We start from the raw sequence: 25,365 nt of genomic DNA, 5'->3' as shown, positions 1-25,365 counted from the left end.
AGATTCATTTTCATAAGGTGTACGAGTGACTTTTTTTATTTATTGACGGTCAACTTCCTAATACAAAACCCTCTTCCTTTACCCGGACATGGGACCAACGGAGTTGTTAAACAACCCTAGCAAAGTTTGTTTAGAATATTTAGTAATTTATTTAAAATTTCTAACATTTTTTTTGTAAATATTTTAATTTGAAATAAAATAATCACAAAACTACAGATCATGTTGTATAAAAAAAAATAATAATGATATATTTGTATAATATTACAATAATCTATTTGATAACACTGCCACACCTCCACTTCTCCCACCAAGGATCCTCTAGAGTGAAATTTCTCTAAAGTTTCCTAGAGTACTATATTGTGTGGTTGAGATTTACTGGCAAGTCATATCAGAAAAATTGATGTGACTTGCCAGTAAATCTCAACCACACAATGTAGCACTCTAGGAAACTTTAGGAAAAAATCACTCTAGAGGATCCTTGCTCCTCTTCTCCACCCTAACTAACCAGGTGACCCTTCTCTTGCTTGTCGCCACCCTACCTAGACCTCCCACACCTCTATCCCCTCAAATCTAGATCAAATCTTAAAAATAAAAATAAAAAAATCCAAAATCAAAATCTTAAAAGAAGAGAGACAATCCCCTCAGATCTAGATCAGATCTCAAAAAGAAAGAAAACAAGCGAGAAAGAGATAGAATCAAACCAAATTTGGATGGCCCTTTTTTTTTGTTTGGTCGGTGATAAACTAGATCTAGATGAACCAAATCGAACCAAAGAAGGTGGTGTGTGGTGCAACAATGTTGTTGTCGTAAATAGCGGTAGAGAAAGAGAAAGGTGGTAGAGCGGGATTGGGGTCACAAGAAAGGGAGATGTGGTTATTGGCGATGGCCCTTTTCTTGATTTGAAGACAAAAAAAATATCAGTGGTTGTAGTGATCAGCAATGGCAGTGGCTATTGTCGGCACCGTCACAATGAAAGGGATACGACGAAAAAGGATAGTTTCAGAGATTGGGAGAGAGGCTACAACAATGGGGGGAAGTAAATGAGTGACTGCTGATGACCAAGATGATAGGGCTTGGGTTTGCGGCGACTTTAGGTTATGTGGGAGAAAGAAGAAAAAAAAAAAACAAAGGGAGAACGAATTTATACTGATAAATTTATGATTTTTCTATGTATTTACAATTTATTTTTTAATTTCCATATATGTTGCAAATTTCTTTTAATACTCCCTCTAAATTGCAATATTCTTGTCTTATTTTCATTTTACTGTAATTTCCCAAAAAATAAAAAAATAAATCACTAATTAAAAATATTATATTTAAAATTTGGATTTTGCAAACAAATGTCCCAGAGCACAATAAAAAAGACAAACAAATTTCAAAGCCAATACACTTCTTATTAATTTCATATAATTTTTTTTACTTATTTTAAATTATTTTTAAAAAAGTTCACCATTTCCAAAACATCTTTACATAATCTCAATATTAAGGGGTTGTTTGGGATGTTTTAAATAAGTGAACTTTTTGATTTTTTATGAAATATGGGTTGGGTTTGAAGTGATGTGGTAGAGAGGTGATGTGACTTATATAAGATGATGTGACTTAAATAAGATAGTGACTTTTTGACTTTCTTGCTTTTTTTGAACATCCCAAACTTAGCCTAAACAATATCCATGAGACTTGTTATACGTCTAGTCTAAAAAAACATAAAAATTAAGAATTAAAAAAATAAACATTTAAAAATAAAAAAATTGATTTAAAAGCTTTGACAAATGAGAAGGGCATGAAAAGTGTAACGCCCTATCATTTCTCACATGAATACACCACAACAAGCATAGCAATATACCAAAAATCATCTTTCTCATTGAACTAACATTCAAGAAATTACGGTAGCGTTTGGTAGAGTTTTGTAAATGTGATTCGAGAGTATGAGTTGTATTTTGAGTTTGTGTGTTGTGGAATTATGATTTGAGTGTAGAAAATTTGTTTGGTAAAGAGTTTTGAAAATAGTTTTGAAAAGAGTTTTGATTTGAGTAGGGAATTGTTGATGTGACATTTGATATGTGATACAAAAATTTACAACTCATAACTAAACATACAACTCAAAATTATTTTAAAATACATAAAAAAATTTAAAAATTTCAGAAAATATTTTTTTTCAATTATATAAATCAATTGCAAAAAAAAAATAAATAATAAAAAATAAAAAAAAATCACTATTCCAGTTAACCGGCCGGACGTCCCGTCAGGAAAAATTTTCAAAAAAAAAAGAAAAATGCGTCTATCAAAACAGAAAACCATAGGTGTTCTGTGCAGAGTTTTGGAATCATCGTTTGAGAATACTAACCAAACACCATACTTAAATTAAGGTGTGGAATCATGATTTGAATTCACAACCAAACAGAGACTACAATTTCAAAGTTGCATTCCCAAGATACTTTAGACTCATTCCCAAGTTCAATGAACCAGATGACATTATAACAAAAAAAAAAAAAAAAGGCCCTGAAGGCGTACAAGACAAAAACAAAATAAATTTGAAAGTCTTGATGCAAAGCTCTAATGCCTTGGCAGCAAAATATCCTCGAGCTATCAATCCCAAACTAAATAACAGCTTACTTTAAGTCATCACTATGGTGATACATCATCATATCCTGAAAATTTAAATAGGGTTGAGCTATATGCCCAGTAGGAATACATATAACCAAGTATTTAATCATTTGAATAAGCCTATGGCACCATTGAAACAAGACAAGATATGTACTTAATATACACCCACAAACATAGTTAATTATGTAAACGAATGCACAGTTGGATAATCACATTTCTATTTCACATCAATCATCATCATATTAGATAGGAAAACATACCATAAGTCCCCCATATATCCGAATCAAAATACAAGTCACTTTTATTCTAAAAAAAAAACATCTCCACATTTGCTGACTATTATACGGTAGGAAGTGGGCACCCAAAATCATCTGTTTTTCCACTTTTACCAACTACAGTACGGTAGGACCAATGGACACTTAAAAATATTTTCCCATATTCGTCCGGCGATAAGCCCAGACAGGGCAATTGGATACCTTAACTCTCTACGCAAGGGGGAGGAAGAGAGAAAAGAGAAGTGAAGAGAATGATCTAGAATTGTACTTTTAAAAGTGCTGAAATCGCACAAACCGCTTGAGCGCAACTTCCTTCGCTTGAGCGAACAACACAATTTCGAAAGGATCGCTTGAGCAATCATTCCACCACTCGAGCTAAAATGAGAAGTCCCAGAAGTTTTGCAAAGCTATAATGAAACTACGGGGAGCTCACATTCTGCGCTCGAGCGACTCTTCCTTCACTCGAGCAGTCTCGCTTGTAAACTCGCGAGATATTGGGAGCAGTAATTTTTCGCTCGAGCGGTCACCTAGAACAAGATGTCACAAAAAGTACACCAACATGGCTGCGTGTAGGGTTACAAACGAGCTGAGCTGATTCAAGCATTAGTATGTCTAGGTTTGTTTATTAAGGTTTTAGTGAGTTCGAGCTCAAGCTCGATAAAAATTTAATGAATCGAGCTCGAGTTAAATTGGTTTAGGCTTGATTCGAGCTCGACCCTGTTCATGAACCTTAATGACCCAAAGAAATTATAAATTCATACTTGCGTATGAGACTAAAGTTACTAACTTCTGTTAATAAAACAAGTAAATTGACCTTTTTACCCTCGTCTTCTTTCTCTCTCTTATGAATGAAACCTATATATATATATATATTCTTTCTTCTTCCTCCCATTGTTGCCAACTACAACAAATTCCATCCTAACTTCAGTAAGCACCCAAGCAGCACCAGGACACCAGCAAATCTCTTTACTAATTCTTATTTATTTATGTTGTTGTGGCACTAATGATGATAATAACACACTGCTTTCACTTACCCAAACAAATGATCTCCACTGTGTGTTTTGAAATAATTGTTTTCTATCTATTAAATACACACACATGTATAGTTTGGCAATAAAGAAGTATTAGATTTAGACAAGTAAAATCAAAGAAAAATAGATAGAAAAAAAAAAGAGTAAGAGATTGATGTGTCACTAGAGGAGTAGAAGACCAAATCTTAGTATTGGCCCTTTTAAGAGTTTGTAATTGATTAAACATTTGTTGAACTAGAGAAGACGAAAAATAGAAATGCAAAAGAAGAAAGAAAAATTTTGTCGGACTAGAGAAGAAGAAAAATAGAAATGCAAAAGAAGAAAGAAAATTTTTGTCGGAATCCATGTGATGCCCCAAAATCTACTCTAATGTGGAAGTCTACGAAACGTCACTAATGAGTCATTTGGTCAATAACCAAGTAAGATCCTAGAAAAGATCAGAGGAGTCAAAACAGCCTCCCTTCTAAATCCAATCTCTGTAGATAGTAAAGCTACCTTTTTGATAGAACTTGACAAGGTATTTACACAAGGTTTACATAAGTTGACGGAAAATAAAGAAGGTTACAAAAGATATATATAGATACATAAGAGTATCTCCAATGCACTAGGCATATAATGGTTGTTAGGTAAAATGCCTAGTATGACTCACTTTTTTCAACTCCAATGCACTAGGCATTTAATTAGGCATTTTAGCTCAACTCACATTCACTAGCTACATGTAGCTAGTCTTCAAAGCTAGGCAAAATGTATTTAATCATTAGGATTATTTCCCTCCATCTTTGTTGCTGATGTGGCATTTTATAAAATTAATAGTATTTGGGTGAATAGTTAAAATAAAGAGCATGGTTGGAGCAAAAATATGATACAGTTGATAGGCAAAATAAAATGTATACTTTATAGTAATGTTTAGATAGGTAAAATGCCTATTACCGTTGGAGATGCTCTAAGTAGTATAATAATTACAAGATCATGTCTTAATTACAACAAGAATTTTAACATTTACAATCTCAAAACATGGTTACAAAAAGGGACTTAACAAAAATAGTTTCTGATTCTTTTAGGATAGCCATGTCTTTAGATGCTTCAGTCGGCTAATAGTCTTCAATACCTGGAATCAAATGCCATGAGCTTGGAATGCCTAGTAACGCATACACATCCCATCCATTTTTCCCTATCCAATACACAGTTACAATTATAACAAGTAATGAAGCATGGCATTCAAGTAAACAAGTAAAGGGTCATAAAGTTATATGCTAGTAATCTAGAAATCCCCCAAAGATATGCATATGTAATTTTCCACTTATCTTATGATCAAAACATGATAAATAATATACTAATAACTCGTATTTTAGTTTGAGGTGTTCCTTTAAAATTAATGTAAGATATAGGTAGAAAAAGATGACTTTGCTTCAATAAAGAGAAAATACAAGCATGGAAGGAAACAAGGCCCCACTTGTTTTATTCAAACAGAAGAACACCATGCACACACATCTAAAAATAATATTTTAAACATCTAATACCATGTATTTGGAAGAGTAAATAAAAGAATAGGTTGTGTTGTGGCTTACTTGTTTGCCTAAAATTGGTGTTGTGCCTTTCTCTCTTTTTCTTCCTTCTCCCCTCAAAAGCTCACTCTTTCTCTTTTCTCCCCCTCTCTAGCCAAATTATATATATGTGTGTGTGTGTGTGTGTGATGTGCAAAAATGCTAGAGGAGAGGTTCTATTTATAGAAAAATTATGGTGAAAAGTCTAAAATGCCCTTGATTGGAATTGGATGGAAAGAATTTGTATTTGACTGGAATGGAATGGAATGGAATGAAATGGAGGTTGATTAAGAAGGTTATGGTTTAAAATATGATTTAGTCGTAGTTTGGTCAAAATAGAACTAGATTGAAAACTAGTACAAATACTTCTCCATGATTTAGGGATTTAGTCAAAATTCCTTCAAGAAATCAAGCACCCATGTTCCAAAAAGTACACAACAATGAATTCCCCCTAGGGTGGCCGGTTATGCGCATGAGGTTTTGAGGGGATTTTTCTTTTTTATTTTATGTATAAATTCATATATATATATATATATAAGTGTAAATTTTATGTACAAAAAGATTTGATGAGAAAAAGGTACAACTTTACATATATATACATAAGTACTTGAATTGGGGTTAAAGTGTAATTCAATTAAAGTGTGAGGACTAGGACTCAAATTTATGAATTTGAATATCTAATTTAATTGTAGAATTTATTTAAATTAGGGTTAGGGAAAACAATTCGATTTAAGTCACTACGTTTTGAATCGAAAGACAAATAATTGAATGAAACGAAGAAAATAAAAAATTAAGGTTTGAGTGATCCATCTATAATTAGAGGGTTAATTAATTAGTATTAGGTGTTATAAATAATTACTAAACTACCGAGGTTGAATGTACGAGTTTGTCCACAAAGCGTTTTCGGTTCTAGGGTCAAATTTGTGATTAAACGAGGGATTAAGAGCTTTTATTGTAATAATTTAGAAGTGAAGGTCTTAATAAAATTTACAAAGGTTAAGGGTCTCACAATCCATGGCTTTATCATCATTTAGTGGTTTTCATATAAATTTTTTTTGTTTGGTTCATGGGTAACCCCTCTGGCATTCTACCAATTTCTCGACAAGGGTGCAGTATATATGGGTTAGTGAAGTGATTATGTAGTGGGAGTGGTTTGATCATGGAGAAAGCTGGAAAAAAGAAAAGAAGAAGAGAAAAGGAGAAGATAAAAAAGGAAAAGAAAAGGAGGTACTAATGGCCGGAATGAAAAGAATAGACAGAAATAATTGAACAGCATTGTTTATAAATTTGTGCCAAGGCAATTTCGTCTTAAAAATACTGTTATTTTTCCTACAAGTGTGTGACTCTCACAATGTGTTATTTTGAACGGATAAATTAATTGTGCATTTTAGTCCACAAACCATATGTGATTATGTGGTCATTTTCAAATATTAAGAGGGTATACCGCACATGGCCTAAATCACAAGAAGTAAAGTGAAATTTGCCCTAATAATAATGATCAAAATTATACTAACAATAATAGTAATAAATGTGGCCAAGTTCATTATTTGAAAATAGTTTATGGTCTGATTCAACAAACCATAATAGATAGATCACAATCAATTAAATTATATTTGGTTCCAATCAACATGTCACAATTATTAGAAAAATTAAATTATGATGTCAATAATACCTCTCATTTAAATAGATTAAAGATACATGAAATTCAATTGAATAATTTATAAGGCGGCTTGCTACAATCCACAAAACACAATCATATGCCAAATTAAGAAAAAGATAACCTTAAAATTCTACACCAGTATTTGGCACCATCAACTCATATTCCAGTTGCTGCCACCACCGCTAACAACTAGCCCAGTCACTCCCCAACGTCGGCCGCCACTCTTGGCCCCTTTTCAGCTCCTCCAGCCACTCACTAGTCCCTCCACAACCTCTTCATTCTAGTTGTGAGTCTCTTTCTCTCTCTCTCTCTCTCTCTCTCTCTCTCACATTTCCACTTCTCACATATTTCCTTTTTTCTCTCTACTCGCGTGTTGGGTAAGGAAAAAGAATGCTAGGGAAGGATGGAGGAGGGTTAGGGTTTGAGAGAGAGGAAATGGAAGAGAAGGATAGAATGACAGGGGGTGATAAGAATTAGAGAGAATGGCTAGGGAGGGCGACACGCAGTGGCAGAGATAATACCCAATCGGTGGGTGGGTGGAATGTTCAAAGAATCAAGATATGCAATAAATTTTTTCCTTTTTTATTTTTTATTTTTTTGTGTAATTTGACCTCAAATTTCAAATTATAGATCCAAATTCATTCATTCTCTTTTCCTCTCTCACCCAAACCCCATTTCTCCTCTATCAACCAAACAACCATCACCACCACTACTACCATTGCCACGTCGATGTATCACCCCCGCACCACTAACCATCATAAAAACTAAGAAAATTCATCAAGAGAAAATATCTTTCGATTCACAAACAATCATACATAATGATGAAACCCACAAATTTCAATAAATCCAAATAAACTAATTCAATTCAATTAATTTTCAAATCTATTTAATTGAAACATATATATACACACGTGCACAAATTTTTTTTTCTTTCTTCTATATATATATATAGCAAATTTTCATTATTTATTTCTACCAAAGAACAGAAACCCAATTCAACTAAAATATTTGACTTAGTAGAGCCATTTTTTAAAAGTGACACATTCTAATATTGAAATTGCTTTGTAAAATTTGAGTAATTGCTTAAGCCATGTAACGTGTGGATTTGGTGGAGGTAGATTAGTGAAAAGTTGCATATTATGCTTTAACAAAACTATTTTTTTAATCTAGGTTTGAAGATTTTAGATCTTGAACACTTCATGTTGTTGGTGATGAAATTTGGTGATGGTTTGTGGGTAAGAGGATGATGAATCTAGAGTGTGTGGTGGCAGTGGCAACTAATGATGGCAATGGTGTGGTGGTGATGGTTGTTTGGTTGAGAGAGGAGAGCGGGTAGTTTGGGTGAGAGAGGAGAATAGAAATCGTGAGTTTGGATCTATAATTTGAAATTAGGGACTAAATTGTAATTTTTTTTTCTAACTTTTTGCATTTAAATATGACGATGGGGGGCAAATTAATCACGATTTAAATAGGTGAGGGGGTAAATTGACAATATCAAAAGTTCAGGTATGAAATTGATTAGAAGGATATATTTTAGGAGGAAAAATGAAATTTCCTCAACAAAAAAAAAAAAAAAAAAAAAAAAGTAGTTACATTTTCTCATTATCATATTTAGATAAATTGGAAAGTAATATAAACGAGATTTATTTTTCTTCTTTTATATTTTAAGGGATAATCTCAATATTATAAATATTTTATAACTAATGGACATGTTCCTTATTAAATCTTACCACTTTTGGTATTAAAAAAAAATCTTAATAAAATTATCGCTAAAAATAATTTTTCGCATGTCGCTAAAAATTAATATTTAGTGACTTTTTTTTGTCACGATTTTTATAAATTGTCGCTAAAACTTACAATTAGTAACGCTTTTCTGTGACACTTTTTTTAAACTATCGCTTAGTGATGCTATTTTGTGACGATTTTTTAAACTGTTGCTAAAACTTATAATTAATAATATTTTTTGTGACAAAATTTTCTAACTATGGCTAAAAATTAGCAATTAGTGACTTTTTTTAATAATTTTGATGAAAAATGTCATTAATTATCGTAAGACTTATTGAACGATAAATTCATCTATTAGGAGCTACATGGAAGCCTAACTTCTGTTTTTCATTATTGTTCATCAAATTACTCAGTCCAAACCAAGTGTAAGTTCACTGACAGTTGCTTTCACCTCTCTCATACGCCCCTCTATTGATTTCAAGGCATGTAAGTTTCAAATTCAGTTAATTTGTCATCTTTTTATTGGATCTTGCTATTGATTTGTGATTTGTTATATATGAATGACAAATAAAGATGAATATGACTACCACATAGTCATTCTACAAATAAAGCTGAATATGCAAAGCAGAGTCATTGAGTACCCATTTCAATGACTGCTTTGTAATGGTAAGATTTTGCTCTATCTCAATATTAAACTCTTGTCACTCTCTCTCTCTATCCCTTTTTTTTTTATTTTATTTTATAGATACATACGCATACATATGTATACATATACATATATTATTTGGCATGTGTTTGGTTGATTTGGTTGTTGCAGATCCTGCTTGAGGAAAGGAAGAAGGGGTTTGGGGGTGGGGATGACAGAAATTCAGGTACTGAATTTATTAAATTTAACATATTATTTTACACAATATTTTTCATAGATATTACACTAATCAATTAATAGGTTGAAACTGCTCAACCCGCAGTTTGATTACGGATAACAAAGTTATCAATCTGTTATCCATGATTTGATTATAATTTTTATGTCAAATCGCATCAAACCACACCGCGCATACCCCTAACGTGGAGTATTACTCTGAGAACATTAGAAAATTTCTCACAAAATAAACAAAAAAAAAAGTCCTTAAATTTTTATAAGTAAAAAGAATTCACAAAATATTATCTATGTTAGGCATAACCTTCCTTGACAACGAATTATACAAAATAGGCTAAATAATCAAAACAATAATAATACTACTACCTTAAGTCTATATAGAGGCATCTATGAAGTACGAACACCTCTCAGAGGTTACATACGAGTGTTGGACACAGGAGGAAGTGACGCTGGGGACACACAGTGTCCTATTTATTTATTATAATTATTTAAATCATTAGAGTAACATATGCAAAGAGAATAAATATGTAATATTCAAATATATAACATATAATAAATTTGTAAAATTATATATTTGGCACATGTCGTTTGCATTTGGTATCTCACGTGTCCATAAGTCCATATCTATGCTTCGTAGGTTCATTCTACTATTGTGAAGGTCCCCTTGTAAAATGCTCCTAAATAAGCCACATCAAGCACAATGGAGCTAAACACCACGAATTCTGCTTTACTTACCCACCCTGCCTCCCCAATCCCCACCAACTACACAAAATACCTTCACATCTATATGAAAGACCCAATCCGTTTTTCGCAAATTCCTCCTCAGCCCAACATCTCAAAAGACATCTCTACCCACACCCTTAAAATAAGCTACCATCAAGGCTTCTTTATCAAACCGAAGAAGCACAAACACTCCCAAGGTGGAGTGTCGACACTCAGTCAGTTGCTACCCAACAAGTATTGTATCATTTGTTTATTTTTTAAGATTTGGACACACTTTGAACAGTTGGACAAGCGTATTAATCACTTACAAATAATGATTTATTTTTGTAAGTTAAGTACCTAGTCACACAATGATAAATGAAAAACAAAGTAGATTTATACAAATTAATCCCTCCTTTCGACCTCGAGAGTTAAGAGTATTGTTGTTCTGTATTTATCAGTGAATAAGATATTCATATAAATGACATATAATAACTATCTAAACTATGCATTTTGTGTCTCCCTACATGTCATGTCTTGTATATTTTAAAAGTTATTGTGCCGCGTGCCCGTATCTATAACTCTTAGTTGTCAACAAGAAGAAGAAAATAGCAAGAAAGGCTCTATCAAGAGCCCCTTCTCAACACAACTTGTGTTTCCAAAACTTCATTCTATTCCCATTTAGATGTTACTAAAAAAAGTTTTACAATGACCTATGGTACACAAATTTCTCTTCTACAAATAAATTCCAAGATGCAAATTTTTCACTTCTTCAAACTACAGCACTTTTTATTTGTCTTCTGCAATTTGCATTTTCAAGCTTCAGATTTCAACTTTCCAAAACCTATCTTGCCCTCTTAATATTGCTAGAAGTCTTTTTTCCTCCTAATAAATTCTGAGATTGCACTCTTAAGCCATGGCACCTAGCTAGAATGATACCAGTATACTCTTTATGTCATGACACCTAGCTAGAATCCTGTTGTGTGAATAATTAGAAAAAAGAAAAGTAATGTAGAACCAGTTTGGTTATAATAAAAATTCACAATTGATCAATGCATCTCCTAAAGTCGATTGAAACTAGATGAATTATTTGTGTGAACTACAGATAATGTTAAAAAAAAAAATACTTAGATTGATTGCAGAATAAAAGATCAGAAAAAGATATAGAACACACTGCAATGATGTTACAACAAAGGAGTGGATGATAACAAGGCATACTAAGAGAAATCCACACATATTGTCTTGGTCAACAACAACAATAATAATAAAACATAAGAAAGAACCATGTTGATTTTGGAGGGAGGGAAGGAGATGCCATTTTTTCTCTTTTCACACTGTAAAAAACCAACCTAACGAAAATGAAAACCAACAGTAACCAGAGAGGTATTCATCAGAAAATTTCAATTTTGTATTTTCTAATCCCCTGCAATTGAATTTCCTTCAACCGTCTGTGTTGGCAGCAAGACCAGAATCTGTCAACTTCGATGCACATCTATATTTCCTATGACAAAAAATGCAACAAGCATTAACAATGGAAAGAACTAAAATAAAAACAAAAAAAGTATCATATTAAAAATACTAAAAAAATTGTTTCAGATTTTAGAGTTTTTAGAGAAAATACTTTTAAATGTTTTAGAGAGAAACCTTGACAAAAGAAATTTGTTGTATTTAGCATTGTGGAATCTGAATTGGAGTTCATCCAAGTTTCAAATCCAAGAAAGAATTATGTTCCCTAAATTGGATTTATAGTGGCTAAATCAAGTTCATCTATAATATCAAAACATGTCGAGTGAAATTATTCATGAACCGAGAAATTAATTGTATAGCATGAAAATTTAGGGAGCAAACCTTGAATTGACATTTTTGGTGCTTTGAGCTTTACTCAGACCTTTGTCTTTCACGTGTGACATGGAAATCTCGAAGGCTATAGGTTTTGTAGTATAATCCTCTAGACTTGAACGAGAACTTGATATCGGGTATATGTTGAATAATCCAATAGTCTTCTCCTCCGTCCGGTTGCATTCTATCTAAGAACTCTATTGGCATATCATAAAAGGAAAGAGCTGCGAGTCTTTTCAGGTGGTGGAAGCCAGAGGGTACCTCCTTCAGTTTCAGGCTAGGCCCAATCCATAGTTCTTCAAGAAGAGGCAACGCTCCATCCTCTATTACCATGGAATTCAATCGCTTCAAGCCTTGTAGATATAACACCTTAAGTTTTTGAAACCCTCCAACCTCAAACTGCAATCTCTGTCCCTCATAACCCTGATAGATATCAAGCTTTAGTAAATTAGGCAACACTTGAAGGGATTTTATTGCATTAGCAGTCAAACCTGTCCAGTGTAGACGTATTGCAAGTAGATGTTGTAGTTTTGGGATCCAATCTGGCAACGTCACTAAATATCCCCCCAAGTAGAGACGTTGAAGATATTCAGGTGGTGAAGAAATAGAATGTAAATCCATAATCTCATCTTCACTTTTAGCCCGTATCCCCAAAACTCTAAGGTGTTTCATCTTCTCAATGGCAGCACAAAGAACCCTCCCATTTTCTCTTCTCACTTTTAGAACGCCCAACTTCCTCAACTGCCTCAAATTTTCCAGCTCTTTGAAAACAAGGTTGCCCCATTCTTCTTCTTCTTCAAGTGCCTCCACAACCCACAGCTTTTGCAACTGTTCTAAACGCCCGATCCCTCCTTTTATCTTCACTCCTCTTATACTATCCAAACTTATATCAATATCATAGTTAAAAGAAATGCTTAGAAGATGTCGCAATTTATGGAGCCTATTGATCTCGATTGGTAGCTCAAACACGAGAGAGTATTTCAAATTCAAAGTTTGCAGGTTTTGTAGCTTACCAATAGACTTTGGAATTGTCTTCACACTTGTATTCTTCACACTTAGGTATCGCAAATGAAGTAGATTCCCCACTTCTTCATGTAGTTGATCTAGAGGAGCATCTTGAAGATCTAGTACTTTTAAAAGCTTGAAATTTGCAGCTAGTTCACCCAACAAGGACTTGTTTGGCAGCTCTCCCACTGCAAAAAGAAAAAAAGAACGAATTCGGGAAATATGTGTGCTTTCCAGAACCTTATCCATTCTGTTCTTCATATGCATTGATAGTCGTTGACTTTGATTATTGAGACTTGAATCCTCGTCTGCTAAAACATGGCAGAAACTCAACTCCTCGGACTTTGAGAGGATGATCTCACGCACTACATCATGAACCCGACAATTCTTAACTCTTCCATTAATTTTTGTACTTGACACTTGAACCAAGTTTCTAAGGATGAGCTCAATCAAGTATTCTTCTGCAACTTCTTCCAATGTTTTGCCTTTTTGTTCTTCAATAAAACCCTCAGCCATCCAAAGTCGAACTAGTCTTCCACAATTGATGGAATAATCCTCGGGTATTATACTGAAGTACAAGAAACATGGTTTGAGGAAGTAAGGCAAATTGTGGTAACTAAGCAACACAATTTGTTTGATGCTTGTAAGATTAGGATTCCTTTCTAACTCAGAGCCAAGGCTATCATAGAATTTTTTCCATTCGGATACAACCCTATTTTTAGTGGACAACAGACCGCCTATTGTCACAATTGCAAGGGGTAATCCTTCACATTTTCTAACAATTTCGCGAGATACTTCCTCCAATTCAGAGGGACAAACACCCCCAAAGTCCCATTGGAAGGCTTTCATACAAAAGAGTCTCCAAGCCTCGTTTTCAGGTAGGGACTGAATCTCATAGACATAATCAAGTGAAGATTCTTTGCAAAAACTAGCAACTTCTTTGTTGCGCGTGGTTATAATTACCCTACTTCCTTTGCTAGTTTTAGGTAAAGCATGTTTTATGAATCTCCAAAAGTCTGTTCTCCAAACATCGTCAAAAACAATTTCATACCTCTTTTGAAGTAAATATCCTCTGACGTTGTCAATGAGCGAGTTTTGGTCCATAGCATCGATTCCCGGAGGTGGAGACTCATTTCTTGATTGGTATAGCTGCTTTATCATCGTTCTGAGGATCTCCTCTATCTTGTATGATTGAGAAACAGTGATCCAAGCACGACAATCAAAGTGCGCAAGTACTTTTTGATTGTCGTGAACTTTCTTAGCAAGAGTGGTCTTTCCAACACCGCCCATACCTACTAGCGAGATCACCATCCGATTTGTCTCTCCGCTTACCAACATGTCAACCAATTCTTCTCTGGTGTACTCAATACCCACAACTTCATCTTCCTCCATGAAAAGCGAAGCGACACGAGGATCATCTTGATCTGTTTCACTGTTTGATGAATCATACCCACTAGCTTTTTTCTTGATCTCAACAATGGTTTGTTTAATTTCTTGAATCTTAGAGGCTATGCCATGTTGTGGCTTTAGTTTAACGATCGAGTGAGCGACTTTATTGAGAAAATTGATGAAGCCGCGACGCTGACGATGTTCTGACAAGTGAATCATGTATTGGTCGAAGACATCCTCAATATGTTGAGCCAACTCTCGAACTTGTTTCACCCAAGTTTTTGCATTTTCGTTTCCTGTTTCAGCCCTCCAATCTGCATCTTTTAGTATTGATTTTATGCTCTCCAATTCAGCTTTGATAATGGAAACTTCTCTGCGGACCTTCCTCAACAATTTTGGTTCATCATGCACTAACAATGCCTCCAAATTGTTGATAGTTGAGCATACTGCAACTTCTGCCATATATTTCACTATTTTTTTTCTTCTTTTTTTTGGCTTCACTCAATACATGTAACACATATGATTAGCTTGCTATGATCATATATGCATTCAGAGTTTGGTTACAATATTGTAGGTTTTTAGTTCAAGAATTGCTGATATAATAATGTATATTGGAGGAGTAGTTGGCCTATTCACATCAATACTTCTAGATAGTGACAAAAATAAAAGTGTTTATGAATAAAATTACAAAAATAAAAATAATACGTGATTCAGATTTAATGGAGTTAGGATTTCAATGTTGAGGGGTGAACATTAATACTAATAAAAATTTACAAGGAAAAAATGGATGAACTGAAATATCAATTTTTCTGGGCATAGAAATTGAAAAATAATATGAAAAAATAAATATATATATAAGTGATTTTTTTTTTTTTTAATCCACGTTGATTGATTTATAAAAGACAATAAATGTAAGACAATCTAAAATATGTTTAAAATATTTATAATAAAATCGATATTAAAATTTCAAATAATGTGATTAAATAATTGATATTATTCATCTTTTTTCTTTTTGGCAAGCTAGTGATTATAATTCACTCTAGCTATGAGAAATAAATTTATTTTATTATATATATATATATTATAATTTGTCCTCGTGTCTTCATAGATATAGAAGGACAATTACTTAATTTTATTTTTTAAACGTAGATGACACTCCATTTAATTATATATTTTTTAAACAAGAGACAATTATGTATAATTTAAAAATAATTAATTATTAATAATATAATAGTAGGGCCAAACACCCAATTTCTTTCTTTTTTATCTTATTATTTTTCGTTGTCCACAAAAGTAGTCAATAATACTTTTCAGTGTGTTTGGTTTGAGTTTTCTGGATTAAATTTTTTGAAAATTGAGTTTTTTGATTTTCGTGTTTTTTTGTTTTTAGTTAATATTTTTAAAATTTTAAATATTTTTTTTTACTTTTTTAGATGCACCTTACTTAGATGTATCTAAAAAGTAAAAAAATTGTGAAAAAATATTTTAAAAAATTAAGGAATACATAAAAATATAAAAAATGTACTGAATTCTTGTATTTTTGGTATTTAGTGAATTTTTAAAAGATTTTTTTTACAAATTTTTTTATTTTTTAGGTATATTTATGTTAGGTATGTCTAAAAAGTAAAAAAATTACATAAAATATTAAAAAAAATTAGTAAAAATAAAAAAACACGAAAAATAAGAAAATAAAATTTTTTGAAAACTGTTTTTAAAAAATAGGTACCAAGCAAGCTGTTTGTCTTTGTGGATTCTAGACTTCAAGGAAATGAATGGGCGGCAATTGCTAGCACGTGAAGTGACTTTTGTGTGTTGTTATTGTCATTGGGCGGCAATTTCTAGTCCTTTGAGTGGGCGGCAATTACTAGTCCTTTGTGTGTTGTTATCGTCATTGGTTAGCCAAGTGAAGTGGCCAACTTTTGTGAAAATTAGATTTGTGTGGGTTTTTAAAAAATAAAGGGACATATGACCTAATATAAATGGACATTTTTTTATAAATCTTTTTTTATTTAATTATATTTCATTTAGTTCATATTATTTTTTTATATTTTAATAAGTTTTATGAATGACATAATTATCAAAATACTACTAATAATATTTACATTTACAATATAAATATTTCGTGATGTGAATGTTTATACCGTCAATGTGAATGTTCACATCGTCAATGTGATTGTTCACACCATGAATGTGAATATTGTCAACATGTCAGTATGAATGTTTACAAAGTGAATATTCACATTATAAAATATGAATGTTCACATTACTAAATTGCTAACTATTCAAAAAATATTTGTAAGGGTAGAAATGTCTATAAAATATTTTAAATATGAGAATTAGGGTTTAGTAGATCAAATGTTCAAATAATAAGACTTATTAGAATACAAAATTATCTTATGGACTAATTGAGATACAAATACTTGAAAAATGATTTTCTAATAAATCTCCCTAATATAAATGGTATGGAAAATTATTTCAAAATCATCAAAATAATATCTCTTAACTTTTGACAATAGCTATTTATTAGCATCAGGGATGTAAAATTGGCCAGTGCAAATCAGATCAGGCTCTAGTCAAATTTTGAACGGGTTGGCCTAGGGATCCTCAAGCTTTAGGCCGGGGTCGGCCCAGGCCCAAGGTTGATTTATTTTATTTTTCTTTACCAACCTAAGTACACAATGGAAATAAAAAATGATAAAATGTAAATAATAATTTTGAAAAATGAAATGAAATATTACAAATTTATGACAGACAGTAGAGAAATTATATCATTATAGATCAAGTACATCCTAACTAGGTTGGAACTTACAAGTTTACTAATCATTTGCATTATACTCTACCTCAAAGAATAAAAATATTACGAAATTACATACTAAAAAGAAAAATTATTCATCAATCGTCAAAGTTGGACAATTTATTCGGATTGCCCATTGTGATAGCATCCAAATCAGCTTGAATCCTTATCTTCTTGTTAACATTTTGTTTTCTTCCGGTTGCATACAAATAATTTCTTGTTATCATCAGTGTATCAACCATTTCGGGTGTAAGTCTACAACGGTAATTGTAACACCCTGTCCCACATCGGAAGTTTGCATGGGTGATCTTGGGCATATATAGCACCATTACCTTGCTACTAAATAACTTGGACTTAAGCTTATGGGTATTGTTGGTCGACCCACAAGTTATTTGGGCCAGCAAGTAGTGGGGCGTTACAAATGGTATCAGAGCCAGGTTATAATTTTAAAGGCTGGTATAGAATAGTAGTGAGATTGGGTAGATGTAGGATTGGGAACGCTTATAATTTAGTATAATGTTAATTTTAATTACTTACCCAAAAAAAAATGTTAATTTTAATTACATGTTATAGGGACTTGAGAATATAATAAGATGAGGTTTTATTATTGATGCATATAGGTTGCAATGGAACATGAGGAGACATTGACAAATCTCATGTGGTTAGTATAGATGGCAGGAGATTGCTTGTAGACTTGACTGTTTTAGATATGTGGGACTTTGACATAATTCTTGGAATGGATTGGTTGACAACCAATTATGTTTCTGTTGATTGTCGAGGCAAAATGGTAGTATTTCAGATTCTTGATCAACCAGAATTTTGTTTTGTGGGTAGTGGAGTTAATACTCCTCCTTTGGTAATCTCAGCTTTGCAAGCTAGACGATTGTTGAGGAATGGTTGCGAGGGTTATTTAGCTTCTGTGAGAGATATTCATGAGACTGAATTGAAGTTAGAGGATATTCTAGTTGTGAAGGAATTTCCCGATGTTTTTCCTGAAGAGTTACCGGGGTTGCCACTAGATAGAGAGATTGAGTTTGCCATTGAATTGATACCTGGCACGGGTCCTATCTCTAAGGCTTCGTATCGGATGGCCCCAGCAGAGTTGAAAGAGTTGAAGGAATAGTTACAAGAGTTACTAGATAAGGGCTTTATTAGGCCTAGCGTTTCTCCTTGGGGTGCGCCCGTTTTATTTGTGAAAAAGAAGGATGGTAGTTTTCGCCTTTGCATTGATTATCGAGAGTTGAACAAGGTGACAATCCGAAATAAATATCCTTTGCCTAGGATAGATGACCTATTTGATCAGTTGCAAGGAGCACAAGTCTTTTCTAAGATTGACCTTCGTTCTGGCTATCATTAGTTGAAGGTTAAGGCGGAAGATATACCTAAGACAGCCTTCCGAACTAGGTATGGGCATTATGAATTTTTAGTGATGCCGTTTGGGTTGACCAATGCGCCTGTAGCTTTTATGGATTTAATGAACAGAGTATTTAAACCCTTCTTAGATCAGTTTGTGGTAGTTTTTATTGATGACATTCTTGTGTACTCAAAGAGTAAAGAGCAGCACGAAGAACATCTGAGAATAGTGTTGCAGATATTAAGGGAGAAGAAATTATTTGCTAAATTAAAGAAGTGTGAATTTTGGCTGGAGAGTGTATCATTTTTGGGTCATGTGATATCTAGAGATGGGGTGTCTGTTGACCCCAAGAAAGTGGAGGCGATGGTAGAGTGGAATAGGCCTACTAGTGTCACTGAAATTCGTAGCTTCTTGGGTTTAGCAGGTTATTATAGAAGGTTTGTTGAGGGATTTTCCTGAATTTCTATGCCTTTGACTCGTTTAACACAAAAAGGGGTTAAATTTGAGTGGTCTGATGATTGTGAAAAGAGTTTCCAAGATCTAAAGAGTCGATTGGTGTGTGCTCCAGTACTTATAGTTTCGTCCGGAGATGAAGGTTTTACCATCTATAGTGATGTATCGAAGATGTGCTTGGGTTGTGTCCTGATGCAGAATGATAAGGTAGTGGCATATGCGTCTAGGCAGTTGAAGCCATATGAGCAGAATTATCCTACCCATGATTTGGAGTTGGTTGCCGTGGTGTTTGCATTGAAAATCTAGAGGCACTACCTGTATGAGGTGAAATGTGAGATATTCACTGATCATAAAAGTTTGAAGTATATTTTCACTCAAAAAGAATTGAATATGAGGCAAAGGCGATGGTTGGAGCTATTAAAGAACTATGATTTGACTATCAATTATCATCTAAGAAAAGCCAATGCAGTGGCGGATGCCTTGAGTAGAAAGACCCCGAGTAATTTGGCTACCTTGATCACTGACCAAAAGAATATCTTGGAGGACTTGCAGAGGTTGAATATTGAGATTAGATGGCATAGCCATGAAGTGCAGTTGGCAAACCTTAGAGTTCAACCCACATTGATTGATAGAATTAAAGATGCTCAGGGAAGAGATCCTCAGTTGCAAAAACTTAAGGTTGAAATGGAAATAGGGCTACAGATGGAATTTTGTATGCATAAAGATGGAACCTTGAGATTTGGAGAGAGGTTGTGTGTGCCTAATGATTTAGAGCTCAAGAGAGAATCCTGAGAGAAGCTCACAGTTCAGGATATACTGTACATCCAGGGAGTACTAAAATGTATAAAGACTTGAAGAGGAACTTTTGGTGGAATAATATGAAGAGGGAAATTGCTCAGTATGTTGCTCAATGTTTGGTATGTCAACAAGTGAAAGTTGAACATCAGAGACCTGCAGGTAAGTTACAACCTCTTCCTATTCCCGAGTGGAAGTGATAACATATTACCATGGATTTTGTGACAGGGTTGCCTAGGACCCAAGGTGGTAACAATACTATTTGGGTTATTGTTGATCGATTGACCAAATCCGCTCACTTTCTAGCTTTTAAGGTAAGGTTCTCCTTAGAGAAGTTTGCAAATTTGTATATCAAGGAGATTGTGAAGTTGCATGGTATTCCAGTGACCATAGTGTCTGATAGAGATAGCAGATTTGTATCTACGTTTTGGAGGAGTTTGCATACAGCTTTGGGTACTAGTTTGAATTTTAGCACTGCCTTTCATCCTCAAACTGACGGACAGTCAGAGAGAACTATTCAAACCTTGGAAGACATGTTGAGGGCTTGTGTTATTGATCTTGGAGGTTCTTGGTATGAGCATTTGGCCTTAGTGGAATTCTCTTATAATAACAGTTATCATGCGAGCATTCAGATGGCACCATATGAGGTTTTATATGGACGAAAGTGTAGATCACCTATGTGTTGGGATGATGTCGGTGAAAGGAAGTTGTTAGGGCCTAAGATTGTGCAACAAACAGTGGACAAGATCAATCTTATTAGAGAGCGACTTCGCACGGCACAGAGTAGACAGAAAAGTTATGCAGATAACAGGAGACGCGATTTGGTGTTTGGGGTTGGAGACCATGTGTTCCTTAAGGTGTCTCTTATGAAAGGAGTAATGAGGTTTGGTGTTCGTGGTAAATTGAGTCCTAGATTTGTTGGGCCATTTGAGGTTTTAGATCGAATTGGTGAGGTAGCTTACAGACTTGCCCTACTATCTTCACTAGCTGGAGTTCATAATGTTTTTCATGTCTCAATGTTAAGGAAGTATATACTGGATCCTAGTCATGTGATTGATCATGCACCGTTGTAGTTTAAGGAGGGTTTGACATATGAGGAACACCCTATACGAATTGTTGATAGGAAGGAACAGGTTTTGAGGCGTCGAGTCATCCACTATGTTAAGGTTCAATGGAGTAATTACTCAGAAAGAGAAGCAACTTGGGAACTCGAGGATGAAATGAAACGAAAGTATCCACAACTTTTTAAGACTTCAGGTATGTCAAATTTCGAGGACGAAATTTCTTTTAAGGAGGGAAGGATGTAAAACCCAAGTTTTAAATATTATTATTTTATTGGATAGATTAGTAATTAAATTAACTTATATGAGTCATTTATTAATATCAAAGAATTAGTTATGAGATGACATTATATTTCCTATTACTTAGATGGGTAATTTTGTAACTTTGAAAAATTAGGTTAATAAGCCCACCTATTGTGGCTTTAAGTCTTGGAAAACAAACAAAACAGAGGCTATGAATTGCTCCATAGGCGGCTAGGGTTTGAGAAGGTAAAAGAAAAAAGAAAAGAAAAAGAAAAGAGAGGCTTGTGCTGCAGAAAGGGTTTGGAAGAGTTAAAGGTGAAGGCAACAAGCAAGGGTTTGGAAAAGTTTAAAATTAAAGAAAAGAAACCCAAACCAAGGAAGAGGGAGGATTCATAAGAGTGGTGGTTTTGCTTTATTCATCACTTAGGTAAGATTTATTTTTATTGTATTCCTATCTATGATTTTAGTGTTAATATATCAATAGATGATTTTATGGGCATATATGATTAAATAGATATATTGATGTAGTCTATGTTGGGGGTCTCAATTTTGCTCAATTTTAGAGTGTATTTTGCATCCCATTTGGGTGGTTCATATTTTGAGATTGATATGTGATGGGTTAAGTTTAATGGTGGTGTATTTGTGGGATACACGATTTACTACAAGCAATTACAAATTTTTACGTGTATATAAACAACAATAGAATAATATGGGTTGAGAATTTCCGAAACCGTGATGGCTTTGTTTTGATGCTAAATTGTGGGAGTTCTTAATAGGCAATTGGGTTAATTTATTTTATTGTTGTTACAAGAAGAGATAGATGGGTGCACATAATAATTGTTTATGCGATGTAATATTTTATTAGGTTTGTGAGATTGAGGTGGATCTTGGTAATTTGAGATTAGCTTGGGAAATATTATTTTAGCTGTTTGAGGTAAGTAACCCTCTATCATTGTTGGTTCATTTTTATTCCTATCGAATCGTTTAAAATCATAAATATTTATTTATAACCTTTATGTTCTCTTAAAATAAAATATGGGTCAAGTATAAAACAACATCGAATATTATTATGAAAATTATTTGAATATTTGGTGAAACTATTCTGAAAATTGTACTAAACGTTTATTCTGAAAATATCGAATGTTTTATTTAAAAGTTGTGTATTGTTTGAATTTTGAACATCACTCTAGTCTGACTATGATTTGGACCCTAGCCAATGGGGGTTATTTATTGGCACAGAAACTAGTTTCTTTTGGCGCCTTACCACCGGCCTATGTGTGGTTCTGAGCCTTGTCACGGGCTAAGTGACCGTAGTCATTAAGACATGGGTTTTGTGAATCAAATCATTGAACCATCTGAATATCGAACCATCGATTTGAACAACGAATTACTTTGAATTTTCTTGTTGGCTTTTCATTTAAAATGTATTGTACATTGTTTATTTTTAGCTATGAAACCACCTTACAAATAATTGTTCATTTATTGAACTGTAGAAAAAAAATTTATATTTATTGGTTATCGATTTATTTACTTATTTTTATATACTTGATCCAGCTAGCAGTGATGGTTGGTTATTTACTAGGCTATCTAGCTTACCTTTATTTTTTTTTCAGATTCTGAAGAGTAGAGCTGCGCCGATTTTTTTTACATGTGGGAGTGCCGAGAGTGGGACCATGATTTAAGTACTTGGATTATTGTTTTGTTAGTGGATTAAATTAGTGGACTTGGTGGACATTTTCATATAAGAACTATTTATTTTTATGGATTTTGGCATTATGACAATTAAGGATTTAATTTGAGTATTTTACATGGTGGGTTATGTGATTGGATTCTTAGCCTTGCATGCTCACTTATATGAGTGTGCGGCGTTGTTACGGAGCTTGGGGTGTGACAATTTTGAATCCCATGTTTTAATGACTACGGTCACTTAGCCCGTGACAAGGCCCAGAACCACACATAGGCCGGTGGTAAAGCCCCAAAAGAAACTAGTTTCTGGCCAATAAATAACCCCCATTGGCTAGGGTCCAAATCATAGTCAGACTAGAGTGATGTTCAAAATTCAAATAATACACAACTTTTAAATAAAACATTCGATATTTTCAGAATAAACGTTTAGTACAATTTTCAGAATAGTTTTACCAAATATTCAAATAATTTTCATAATAATATTCGATGTTGTTTTATACTTGACCCATATTTTATTTTAAGAGAACATAAAGGCTATAAATAAATATTTATGATTTTAAACGATTCGATAGGAATAAAAATGAACCAACAGTGATAGAGGGTTACTTACCTCAAACAGCTAAAATAATATTTCCCAAGCTAATCTCAAATTACCAAGATCCACCTCAATCTCACAAACCTAATAAAATATTACACCGCATAAACAATTATTATGTGCACCCATCTATCTCTTCTTGTAACAACAATAAAATAAATTAACCCAATTGCCTATTAAGAATTCCCACAATTTAGCATCAAAACAAAGCTATGACGGTTTCGGAAATTCTCAACCCATATTATTCTATTGTTGTTTATATACATGTAAAAATTTGTAATTGCTTGTAGTAAATCGTGTATCCCACAAATACACCACCATTAAACTTAACCCATCACATATCAATCTCAAAATATGAACCACCCAAATGGGATGCAAAATACACTCTCAAATTGAGCAAAATTGAGACCCCCAACATAGACTACATCAATATATCTATTTAATCATATATGCCCATAAAATCATCTATTGATATATTAACACTAAAATCATAGATAGGAATACAATAAAATAAATCTTACCTAAGTGATGAATAAAGCAAAACCACCACTCTTATGAATCCTCCCTTTTCCTTGGTTTGGGTTTCTTTTCTTTAATTTTAAACTTTTCCAAACCCTTGCTTGCTGCCTTCACCTTTAACTCTTCCAAACCCTTTCTGCAGCACATGCCTTCCTTCTCTTTTTCTTTTTTTTTTTTTTTTTTTTTTTACGTTCTCAAACCCTAGCCGCCTATGGGGCAATTCATAGCCTCTGTTTTGTTTGTTTTCCAAGACTTAAAGCCACAATAGGTGGGCTTATTAATCTAATTTCTCAAAGTTACAAAATTACCCATCTAAGTAATAGGAAATATAATGCCATCTCATAACTAATTCTTTGATATTAATAAATGACTCATATAAGTTAATTTAATTAATAATCTATCCAATAAAATAATAATATTTAAAACTTGGGTTTTACAGTAATCGCTCAACAGTCGTTCACTTGCACTAAAAACTATTTTAGAAGCCACTGTAAAAAAAGAAACGATTAGTATATCACGGGTTATCTGTGCAAGCATAGTTGTTTCCATCAATCTAAAATATCAAAATCTTCTTCTTCACTTTCATCAACACAACGTTGATCCAAATAACGTTGTCACTTAGAACTATAAGTGCTTGCATTTTGAGATATTCTTCTATTTTTTATTTGTGAACAAATATCAAATCCTCCACCACAAGATGAGTGTAGACACCCCATTTTTGACCGACCTTGAGACTCAGATGTCACCAGTTGAGCGCTCGGTGATACTGTATATTGTGCTCGTTCAGAAGTCTCAAAGTCGCGGCCGTGAGCCCTGCCTCCGGATTTCCGAACCCTCTTCTGTGCTTTGCCTCGGTTTGCGAACCATGCTCGCTTTTCTCTGTTTTCTCTTCGCGAAGGGAGGGAGAGGTCTTGTAGATCATCTCTCAGTGGCCGTAGGCTACGTTTTGTGGTCGTAGGCCATTTTGCCCGTTTGGAGTTCGGTTTCCGGTTTTTCGGAGCCGTCGGCCGTGTGCCTCGGTTCGGGACCGCTTAACCACCTCCATTTGCTTCGGTTTTTGGCATGCATCTTATTTACTCCCTTTTGAGGGACACTGAGGTCTGAGAGACCCACTTCGTGGTCGAATGCCACTTTCGGTGCTTAACAGGCAGTTTTCAGGGTCCCGAACTGCGCGTTCTGGCCCCCGAGCATTCGTTTTGCATCGGTTTTCGTTC

General features: G+C 33.8%; 2 protein-coding genes and 1 long non-coding RNA gene across 3 annotated transcripts in view; 1 reads left to right on the top strand and 2 right to left on the bottom strand.

The window, feature by feature from the left end:
- The window catches only part of LOC114305801 (signal peptide peptidase-like 3), a 101,042-nt gene extending 99,921 nt beyond the window's left edge, over positions 1-1,121 (bottom strand). Inside the window, exon 1 of the transcript XR_014335429.1 lies at positions 702-1,121. The gene's annotated coding sequence lies outside the window, so the exon portion shown is untranslated. The remainder of the gene's footprint in view (positions 1-701) is intronic.
- A 3,979-nt stretch (positions 1,122-5,100) lies between these two features.
- On the top strand, positions 5,101-23,152 carry LOC114293738 (uncharacterized). Its single transcript, XR_014335428.1, has 4 exons — positions 5,101-7,400; positions 9,253-9,505; positions 9,657-9,711; positions 22,965-23,152. It is a non-coding gene; the product is annotated as an uncharacterized LOC114293738 (long non-coding RNA).
- Positions 11,559-15,244, bottom strand: LOC114293737 (disease resistance protein RPM1). Its single transcript, XM_082878072.1, has 2 exons — positions 12,267-15,244; positions 11,559-11,919 (listed from the first exon to the last, which is right to left on the bottom strand). The coding sequence occupies exon 1, from the start codon at positions 15,111-15,113 to the stop codon at positions 12,297-12,299; it is 2,817 nt and encodes a 938-aa protein (XP_082734198.1). The 5' UTR covers positions 15,114-15,244; the 3' UTR covers positions 11,559-11,919; positions 12,267-12,296.
- Positions 23,153-25,365: the final 2,213 nt, after the last annotated feature.

The sequence above is a fragment of the Camellia sinensis genome, chromosome 7, assembly GCF_055761805.1.
Source record: "Camellia sinensis isolate YWXY chromosome 7, ASM5576180v1, whole genome shotgun sequence".
NCBI classification, from domain to species: domain Eukaryota; kingdom Viridiplantae; phylum Streptophyta; class Magnoliopsida; order Ericales; family Theaceae; genus Camellia; species Camellia sinensis.
The sequence above is the reverse complement of the archived record's forward strand: the minus strand, read 5'-3'. Positions and strand labels throughout refer to the sequence as shown.

Bases quoted from the DNA above. Each gene is read 5' to 3' on its own strand.
- LOC114293737 (XM_082878072.1), bottom strand. From the start codon at position 15,113: ATGGCAGAAGTTGCAGTATGCTCAACTATCAACAATTTGGAGGCATTG.